Below are 10,789 nucleotides of genomic sequence, written 5' to 3'. Positions count from 1 at the left end.
TGGTTTTTTTTTTTAAAGAGGGCTAGACTTGATGTATTTTTTTTTTTCTTTTTTTTTTTTTAACGAGATATTAAGGTTTAAAAGTGTATACGTATGTATATAGTATTTGACGCTTGATTTGACACATATGATTGAGGTCTCGAGCAAGTTTCTCTGCTGCTTAGCTCGCATCTCACAGCCTAGAGGTGATTTAAACCAGATGCGGAATCCGTTCATAACGGGCCGCATCACTACAACGACACACGATAAATCCCCGACAAATGCCAAGCTTGTATATATAATATATATATTTATGTATTTTTTTCATATATATATAATATATATATTTTTCCTTTTCATTAATATTCTCTTTCTCTTACGCCTATGTAATGTGTATGTATGTTTATGTCCATATGGTCAATTGTGCATTTTTCAAGTAAATATGACATAGTAAAATATTAAAGCGGCAGCAGAATACACTGCAATACTGTTTGACCTATGAAAAAGATGTTTCTCTTCATTTGTTTCTTTTTTATTGTTTTTTTCTTTTTTTTTTTAATGTTTATTTAAACCTTCTCTTTTAAATTCTTTCCAATCATTTTTGTCATATTTTTTCCTCTCTTTCTACTTATCTATATACAACACATTTAACATTTTATCAGCTTTCTTTATATATTTTTTTTTTTTCTCTTCTATAATTCTCTTCCTTCTTCTCTTATTATTCTTCTTTGACTTACACCCTTCACTTTTCCGATAAACTTTTCTCATAGTCAACATGTCTCGTATAAACTATGCAGTGCCGATGCCTATCAAATAGGCAAGTACACATAAAATATATGGTAATCGACAAGTGAGTAACATTAAAATTAGAAAGTACATGTCGCAACATGGTGGACGATAGATAGAGACAGAAGAAGCATCTCGCGAACCTACATTTTTTTCTTGTCCCGGCCTTGGACCATTTTGTCTCTTTTTCTTCGTCGTAATCGTTGCAAACAATGCTAATCCAACTGTTTCTTTCATTTCGTATTTACTTGGTTCAACGCGTGATGGCGATGAGGTAGATAAAGAAATGTCTTCCACTTTTTCACGCGACATTTTCAAACAATTTGACTATTTTTATTTATTAAATATATTCATCTTGCTTCTTCGAATCTTTGGTAAGTTATATATAGGCAACAATTTTGATTTCTCGGTTAATTTTTATTTTTGATGATTTAATATCCTTATTTGCATACAAAGTGTTTCAAAAATTAATTTCTATAAAATAATTTGTCAAAATAATTAAGAAATTATTTTTCTGTTGTAAAAATAATCTCACTTTCACTGGTGACTTTATGATTACAATGGATTATATTAATGATACAGATAGGATGCATTTTTAAATCAATAAAATTAAGTACATTGTTCATACTAATAAAAAATTCTTAAAGTACTATCACTTTTCATTTAATTTTATGAATAAAAAACTTAACCTAATCTTTTTGAAACACTTTGTATAATGTTAAACATAACGAACGAAGAAAAGAATCGTCGTATAAGTTCCATACACATAGCGACCAACTAAATACATATAGCGAAGGTTCGTCGAGTGCTCAACTTTTTTTTGTTCCGATAAATTTCATCTAGAACCACGATTCGTTCGCAGCTTTCGATTAAGTAGACACAATAAATCGAGTATAGTAAAAGTTACTCGTTCTAACATGATTATATTCCACTTTGTTTTTTTTTTTTCTCTTAAAAAGATTTTTGTTCGTCAACTTTTTCTTTTTTTCATTTTGTAGATAAACTATACGTCATGTATATATAAGTATATTTATATGTATATATGTATTAAATAGTGCCTATCTAAAAATGAGGCACGGCCAAAGATGGCCGTGTATGAAATGTGACATGCACACGACACTTAAATGCGACCGATTACAATGCTACACACTATCCTTCGATGAAAGTCAGTTAAGGATTCTCGCGAAAAATGTGACGTAATTTTTTTCTTGTTTTTCTTTTTTTTTTTGGCATTCACCGTTTGTTCTGTAACTCTACGCAAATGATTACTGTTATTTTTTTTAATGGCTATTGCCATTATGGTTAGACGAGAGTAACGCGAGCGCGTTCTCCTTTTATTATAAACTTATCAGAGTGGTGAATCGAACCGGTAGGCCTTGGACAGTATAAACGCGAACCTAGACGAAGGTATCGATTCACAAGAGAATCGAGAAATACAATGGAAAGAACGAACTTCAGTCCTGTAGGAGATGCGTGGATTCTCGCCGTGTTTCCTTTGTTCGTCGTTCGCGGCGCTAGTTGAAAGTAAACGCTACGGCTTGAACCTTTATGGGGACGCAATGTCGAGGCGTCTGAGAATTTTTAGACTTCGTATAGTGGAATATATACTTATATATATTATATATTTGTATATATAAAACGATGAATGAAAAGAGAGATTTCTTTCATATTGATGCTCTGTGCGTACTTGTGGTAGCAATTAGTTGCTAACATTTTAAATTATATCGATGCATTAATAGATCCATTTTATCATACAGTTTGAATTCTAATGCTATCAATCTCTGGTGTTATACATCGATCATCTACATTAATGTCTCAAGACTTTCGCGATACATTTTTTTTTTTTTTGTAAATACATTAAGAAACTCGAACTCTATGGTTAGTTTTCTACTATTGCTAATTCCTCGTTTTATATCGATACGAAGAATGCGAATTAGTAACTCGAAAAAGATTTTCGCGGTATATGTAATATATATACTTTCCTTAGGACATTTAGCGTTAGAATCATTTAATTGTAAGTAGATCTATGTTTCATAGCGATGCAGTGTTACGGATTCGTAATTTTAAGTAAACCGTGAACTTGTATTGCTATTAGAATCCTGATATTGTATCGATGTTAAGTGATATAAATTAGTAATTTCAAGAATACCTTAGTACTATTCTCTGTTTTTAATCGAAAGTCTAAACCTTTTCTTTCTGCATCGATCTTGTTAATCATTGCACACAATCCTAAATAACAATTTCAAGAATATTTTCTTTTTTCTTTTGGCAGTGACGTATTTTTTTATACGTCGATAATTTTCTACTATTTTTTTTTTCTTTTCAGAAATTTATTTTTTCTTTGCGTCTTTAATTGCACGATAATATATTTAGTTTTACGAATTTAAGGAATCCAAAAAAAAAAAAAAAAAAAGAACTCCCCCTTTTTTTTTTTTTTTCAAAAATTTTTTTTTTCTTTTCAGAAATTTTTTTTTTCTTTTCAGAAATTTTTTTTTTCTTTTCAGAAATTTTTTTTTTCTTTTCAGAAATTTTTTTTTTCTTTTCAGAAATTTTTTTTTTCTTTTCAGAAATTTATTTTGTCGTTGCGTCTTTAATTGCACGCTAATATATTTAGTTTTACGAATTTAAGGACTCCAAAAAAAAAAAAAAAAAAGGAATTCGCCTCTTTCTCTATCTTACAGACATATTTTCAATGCTGCGTCCGCATAAAACCGTTCAACGCTGCCAACGTTCGCCCTAACTTCCGCCACGTAGACGCAAAAAAAGCGCGCACGATTCAACCGTGTACACGTATGCGTCTTCATTCGTCGGCGTACTTCACCGCGCTATCCTAGGCTACCCTAAGTTCACCTATAAGCAATAGAATTATACATACCTATTATACTCTCTATAACGATAATGTATGTAGAAAAATGAGCCTCTCGCGTCTTTGGTTAAACGCGAAGCATTTAGAAAGTATTCTGGCAGTGGTTTTCGTAGATGCTTCGATCTTAGCCTCGGACCAAAAATTTTGATTTCAGTTTCAAATTGGAATACAATCGTCGGAATCTTAATGAATTTCTTTCTCTCTCTCTCTCTCTCTCTCTCTTTCTCTTTTTATTCTCAGGACATATCAATCTTTTGTTTGATTCGACATTTTGTATTTCTCTTTCGATTCTTTTTTCTTGGATTTCGTTAATCCCAGATCGAAACTCTATCTCTGCGATATAATTCTGTTTCTTTTCTTTAGTTTTCAAACACTATTTTTTTGAGAATCCGATTATATAATGACAAGGTCGAAGTATGCTCTGTGTGCAGTCCTCTGTGCTAACTGTCTGTCGCACGTGTAACACGTGTGACACGAATAAAAACCACTTTTTTAAATATTTTTTTTTTATAGTCTCTAGCCTCATCGAGGAAAGGGACGAGTAAAATAAGATAGATCCTATGTATCCTAGTTTACGCGTGAAATTCATTCGAAGGAAAATCATTTTATCCTTTGGCATGTCACTTTTGGCCTTCTCGTCCAGAGTCAGCTTTTTTTCCTCTTCTTTATTCTTTTAACTAATATTCTCGATCCGGGCACTCATTGGCACCCCAATTTTATCCGCGATAAAATAGCGTCGTTGATCGTCATTCGGTACTCTTCTTCCGGTAACCGGTTGTACTGTGTGTGTATGTGTATGAATATGTGTTCACAACGCGCAACGCAAGTGACTGCTCAGACAATGGCACAAGAGCAACGTGTTTCGTAGGGTGAAGTCGTTTAGGTCTTTCAAAAGTAAACTAGATTTCCGCTGTCGCGAGGCGATTAATTCATTTACAGCAGGTCTAGTTCACGAATAGATGGTGATCACCTCCCGTCCGCCTCCACGTACCATCAGCACCCTCTCAAGACCCTCGGTGAGAACTTCTAAAAATTCCATATCTGTGGCGTGTTTAAAGTCAAGGAAAAAAAAAAAAAAAGAAAAATCAAATAAATAATAGATTTAAAAAATTACAATATTATGTATAAATTGTACAATAATATATAACATAGGAAGGATACAATTTGATTCACGTTCTAATTTGGTGTCTCTTGGTGGTCCAGGTAGATTGAGTATGACTAACTGAGCATTTTTGCTCTTCTTCACGATCACTTCGTTCAACTTGATGGAAGTGTGCATACGTCTTACGTTACCTTCATCCCTACAAAAAATCATCAAATATAATTTTAATAATTTTGTCATTAATCCATAGAATGATATCCTAATATCATAATTACTCACGGTGTTATCGTAGGTTTCTTAGACTCTGGACTATCAGTTTTCTTCTCCTCGTTCTCTTTCGCTTCCTTCTCCGTATTCTCCTTATTCTCCTGTTTCGGCGACCCACCAATCAATTTCGTTTCCTCCTCATTACCCTCTTTAGCTTCTTCTCCAGCGTCATTAACATCTGCCTCTCCCTCTTTGCCTTCCGTCTCCTGTACCAATTTCTCTTGCGCCTCGTCAACCGCGTTAGGATTCTGGCTTCCAGGCTCCTGGAATCTCACCTTGGTGGCCACCTTCACGTCCACGTTGTGATGATGGTCCACAATCGCCTGCACCTGTTGCACATTACATGAGCATCAACGAATCTGTAACGAGTCACCGTGTCCCGAACAGCAGGAGATAGTCAAAGTGTGTCGAAAAAGACGACTAACTCTAGCGTCAAAGCATTCTATAATGATCTGACTAAATGAACGATCGCTAAATGGAAGCATTCTCGGCTATGAACGTGCCAATCAAAAGCTGAAACGTTTGGAAATTTCGGTCGGGAGTGGCCCGGAGATGGATATATAAACGTAGTGATGAGATGCAAGAAAGCAAACTGGTGGAGGGATCGACTGCGGCAATGTTCCAAAATCAAAACAAGTTGCAAATCAGTGAAAGAGAGAAAGAGAAAGAAAGAGACAGAGAAAAAATATGCAAGGCAGATATAGTATTATATCTCGATCCGATTAAACCGAGGAGGAATCGTGAGTGTCCTGAAGAGACGATTCCCACGTCACCTCCAAGAGTTCATTTTCTCGATATGGAAGTGGGTTAACACGAGTCGTATATAATTATGTATACGTATTATGTGTGAGTTGGTGAATGCGAATGATATCGATTTGCGAAATGCGATTTTGTTTTTTTTTGTTTTCCTTTGTTACAGAGATTTGGAAACAATAAGGATTCGTGGATGACACTCATTTTTTTGTGTCTTGGTCACAACAGACACAGAGATAGAGGGGATAAACTGACGAAGGAACGCCGGGAATTTTCTGACAAACCAGAGGTAAATTTTCTTCAGCGGGTACCTCGTTGAAGTCCACCAATGACTGCACCTTATCCGTGACGAGCACGCAACAAACAGACACATACCGATCAGTAATCGTAGCCGTAGCAGTTTCTTATTTTACGTATTAAATAAATATATATATATATAGACAAATTTTACATTATATACAAAATATTTTTCTTTTCCTTTTCTTTTCTTTTTTTATGGTTGTTGACTGGTTTCGCGATTTTATCACTTACCACTCCTAGGGATTCCTTTTTGTTCAGTCGCAGCTCTCTCAACATCTGGTTCCTCTGCTCCATCATCAAAGTTCGCTCATAAGTATACGCGGATATGTCTGAATCCATCTATGGAAATTAGTAATTAAATTTAATTATTTTTATTATTTAGAATATTTACAGAATATATAGTTTGTTTTTAAGTTTGTTTTTTTTGAACAAGGACTTGGAAAATCTTTTATCAATCCTTATTATATATATATATTATAATTTACCATTTCCACAATCTCCACTTCAGCTTCGATTCTCAGGTCATACAGGAATTTCTTCAAATCCTTCTTCATCTGAATAGAATTATCCTCCATCTGGGCAACTGTGAAGATTCTCATTTTGCAATTCTTCCATGTGCGATGTTGCTTCAGCAAGAATGGCAATAACATCAGAAGACCGCCATCGTGCACAATCCACCAGACATCGATATTTCCCACAACTTTTTCCGTTGAATCAGGGAAGAAGTTAATTCCTTTAGGTACCAAAAGAGCCATCCTGGCTGCGGCAACTGCTCTGACAGTCTGCAAGAATCCTCTCCAATTTCTTTCCTCTTGTGATTGTTTCCAGCTATAGGGCCAGCCAAGAATCACAGTGTTAGGCTTCATGCCGCCTAATCCGGTTGTTTGAATCAAAGAACAGAGACCATCGACGACATCCTTAGCTACTAAGACATCTACGAATCCTTTCACTTTTTCCTCTGCGATCGTCTTGCGCAAATTCACTTTTGCGGCCAAAGTTTTGCCAGTGTTCTGAATGTAATCACCACCGATGCAGCTGACACAGATTGTTAAACCTTTTCCAGCCTTCAATTGACTAGCAAATGCGAATAATTTGCGATATTTAGGTACCAGATCGTCTGTCAGCTTAGCCAAAATGAGAATTTGTGGTCGCCAGTTCTTTGTATGAGGTGGTCCTTCCTCCAGTCTCAAAAGAGAGTAACGAGCGGCTGATAGAGCCAAACCACGAATACCATCACCCCATTCTTTTTCAGCACCACGGTATTCAATGTATTTGTAAATACAGCCAGCCATTCCCATGGCTAATAAAGCATAGTACCAGCTTGTCATGAACATGATGGCAATGCAGAGGGACAGACCGAGAAAAGAAAGGCTCCAATGATAGTATTTAAATCTTGGTCGCCAGTTAGGTGTTCTGAGAAGAGTTTGCAGAGCACAAGCCAGGTTTACAAAGCCATAGCACATGAGAAAGAACATTGATAACAAAGGAGCCAGATAGTCAACATTGCCAAGAAGAATGCCACATTGGCAGATGATTACTGTCAATACTAGAGCCCTTGTAGGTTCTCCTCGACTCGAACTGGTGGCGAATGGAGTTAAGAAAGGAATGATACTGTCCTTAGCTATAGCTTGGAGTAATCGTGGAGCGCCTGTTAAAGACTGAAGTCCAGCACCAAGAGTGGACAGGAAAGAACCAATCAAGATGACCCATTGATTGGGCCAAGCCATATTCGCTACTACCAATTTGCCACCAATACTTTGACCAAACTTATCTCGAAGCAGAAGATTGTCCACTGTACCAGCAAAGAGTAAAACACTGGAGAGATATACTGTTGAGGTTGTCAAAATGGCACAAATGGTACCAATAGGAATAGATTTCTGGGCATCTGCTAAGTCACCTGATCTATTGGAGCCAGCCATGATTCCTATGGACAGTATGATATAAATATTTATTTAATTTTTTAATTTCAATCATGTTAGTTTTCAAAATTAAGAAATTCCAACGAATAATAGTAAAATTTTTCATAACTTACCTGTGACTGAAGGGAAGAAAATACCAATAAGAATGGTGAAGGTAGTGGTAAGATCAACTTGAATTTGATTGAAGGAAGAATTGGACATCATGTCAATATCCTTGGGATCTCTTCCATAGGCAATCAGTTGGCCTTCTTCTTGAAAGCTGTCCCATATATTGTCTAAACATTACAGGATTAATATTTATTTAATATCATCTAATATTTCTTCAAATTATCGAAAGATTTTTAAAGAATTGTACCTAAAAATACACCACTGGCCAATCCACGAATTCCATTTATAATAGTCACATCGTTTTCCATATAATAAGGATCACATTTGCTAGTGCTAGTGTTTCCACAGTAGAGTTGATGAAGAATTCCACTAGTATTCTTATTACATTCGGTAAGTACGTTGATGTCTTTTAACAACCTCTTTCCGAGAACACACATCCTGGAGATAAACAGAAAACATTCATGAAGTTGTTTCAATATAAAATACAATTTTATATTATTTTATATTATGCACGATTATATACTTGAGAGATTCGTTGCCATTAAAGTTATAGAATAACCCTACGTAAACAGCCACGATAGAAAGGATGACACAAGCTAGGGCGACCGTTGCAAACTTGTTGACGAATTTCACGCCAATGAATACGATGGTGCCCATTACCATAAGCAATCCAGTACCGTATACGCGAAAGTTATTATACATGATGTTAGGGTCTTTTGTAAAGTCTCCAAATATACTAAGCGATGGCGCCATGTAAGTCTAGGGAAAATGAAGATCTTTAGTATTGCATTGTAGCGTATTTGTATTTTGGTGACACTTCAGCATAATAGAAAGAATAATTACCAGGACAATTTCAACAGCACCGATGATATACATAGCAGCAGCTAGAGTAGTACCCGTGTAAAAGAGCATTCCTACGGCACCACCGAATTCTGGACCCAAACTTCTGGATATCATGAAGTAAGACCCTCCAGCTGGTACGACGCCATTAGTCGCGATAGCACTCATACTGATAGCTGTCAGCATCGTCTATATAGAGAAATATTTTTTGGTGAAGAATTATTCAAAAATTTAAGAACTTTAACATTTGTTCTCTCTGAATTTTTATCTTTATTTAATTTATTTTATTTTTTTTATATATTTTAAAGCTTAAAATAATCAAGCTCGGCCATAAATGATTCAATTTATTACACGATTAATCATGAGATTAATCCTTAATTCGTGTCGCCATTAATCTCTACACGCATTCAATCAATATTGATTGGATCAATTCATATCCATTATATTGAAACTTCACTTACCACGCAACAACAACATAACACGATGAAGAAACCCTGAAAAGCGCCAGCGGTGCCAACGACCCAGGTCAAACGAATGAATAGAATCACACCAAAGATGTTTTGGATGCAAGGTAGGAAGACACCGATCAAAGTGCCCATTCGTGCACCACCTTGCACGGGTGGAGGTTTCGCATCCGGGTCGGTCGCAGCTGGAATCGTGTTGCTGTAGTCCGACAGGCTGTTGAGTAGCGTGGAAATTCGAGGACGAACTTCCATCTCTTCCTGAAACCATGAAAATCGACTTATTGCACTGTGTTGACAACCAACAATCCTTTATTAATTATATTTTAATTAATTTATTATTCTTAAGATAATAATATTATAAATAACAATAAGTGTAACGATATGCTCATAATCAAATCCTTTAGATTTAATTTTATTTCATTTATTTTATTATTCAATAACATAATAATATAAATTTATCCAATCTTAGTAGAAACAGCGTAATAGTTAGGAAAGTAGCCATAATTTGAACAGGCTAAGTCCAGAATACCAAAAGCCTTGAAGGCTAGGCTAGCGTGAAACTTGTCGTTAATTGGATCACTTTGAGACTGGTTTCCACCTGAAGCACAGGTAGTTCAATTTCTTGGAGATGTAACTTGTAACAGACTATGAAACTCTAAGAGTATCTCTAATACTTTCAACGTGGAAATATTTTTATTATCTTTTTATTCAATTCAAAATTAGTTAATTACAAAAGGTAATTATAATAATTTATATTAGACTTGAATCAAGTCACGTAATTTCTAAATACTCTAATCTGTCGTAATTGTCCATTGAAGAAAAGAAACCTAAAAGAATTAAATGGAAGAAATGAATAGTCGTCGTTTGAGCCAGTCTGATCAAGCACGTACTTTTCTACTTACAGTAAACGGCAATTTGTTGCATTCGCTTCGTGAAAAGTTTTTAAATGCTTTTCGTGATTCGTTATCGAAGAGGCAAAGAAGTTTGCTCAAATAATTGGTTGATCACACACGTTCTTTTCCACTTACAACACTAAAGTCCTTAATAAATTGAAACGTGACTTTTGTGTATTTTATCGATTCCAATCCAAATTAATTTTTACAATAAGAAAAATTTTTAGAAGAATATAATTATAAAATTTTCGAGATCTTTACTTTATTAAATTGGAAAATTATTCACGTTTCACAGATTCATTATCGCATCGCTCGTTTTTTTTTTTTCATTAGCAGCAAGACAATTAGAGGGATAGTTAAGAGAACTTAGTTGATTATAAATATTCAATACGAAGACGATATTGGGAGGGAATTCGATGTCGTTCAAACAGAAAAAAGTCGATGAATATAACGAACGATTGCTTTAATTGGACGAATGATGGCTTCGTGGATTAATCACTGAATGTATTTAA

At 35.1% G+C, this 10,789-nt stretch overlaps 1 protein-coding gene and 1 long non-coding RNA gene across 8 annotated transcripts in view; one reads left to right on the top strand and one right to left on the bottom strand.

Moving 5' to 3' along the window:
• Positions 1-3,451: 3,451 nt before the first annotated feature.
• LOC102674871 (solute carrier family 12 member 6) overlaps positions 3,452-10,789 on the bottom strand; it is a 146,675-nt gene continuing 139,337 nt past the window's right edge. For 5 of the 7 annotated variants that reach the window (XM_006613664.2, XM_006613667.2, XM_031509530.1 and 2 more), the window contains 11 exons: positions 9,382-9,642; positions 8,924-9,109; positions 8,604-8,839; positions 8,328-8,518; positions 8,086-8,247; positions 6,539-7,977; positions 6,285-6,392; positions 6,038-6,091; positions 5,013-5,329; positions 4,793-4,932; positions 3,452-4,672 (listed from right to left, as the gene is read on the bottom strand). In XM_006613664.2, coding sequence (XP_006613727.1) covers positions 4,581-4,672; positions 4,793-4,932; positions 5,013-5,329; positions 6,038-6,091; positions 6,285-6,392; positions 6,539-7,977; positions 8,086-8,247; positions 8,328-8,518; positions 8,604-8,839; positions 8,924-9,109; positions 9,382-9,642 — 3,186 coding nt within the window. In that variant the 3' untranslated portion in view covers positions 3,452-4,580. The remainder of the gene's footprint in view (positions 4,673-4,792; positions 4,933-5,012; positions 5,330-6,037; positions 6,092-6,284; positions 6,393-6,538; positions 7,978-8,085; positions 8,248-8,327; positions 8,519-8,603; positions 8,840-8,923; positions 9,110-9,381; positions 9,643-10,789) is intronic. The other 2 variants (XM_006613665.2, XM_006613666.2) reach the window with 2 other exon arrangements.
• On the top strand, positions 8,834-9,571 carry LOC102674783. The gene is made up of 2 exons (XR_421445.2): positions 8,834-9,131; positions 9,229-9,571. It is a non-coding gene; the product is annotated as an uncharacterized LOC102674783 (long non-coding RNA).

This window comes from Apis dorsata, unplaced genomic scaffold (assembly GCF_000469605.1).
Source record: "Apis dorsata unplaced genomic scaffold, Apis dorsata 1.3 scaffold_161, whole genome shotgun sequence".
In the NCBI taxonomy this organism is placed as follows: Eukaryota; Metazoa; Arthropoda; class Insecta; order Hymenoptera; family Apidae; genus Apis; species Apis dorsata.
Note: the sequence above shows the minus strand (reverse complement) of the source record. Positions and strands in the feature narration are given on the sequence as shown.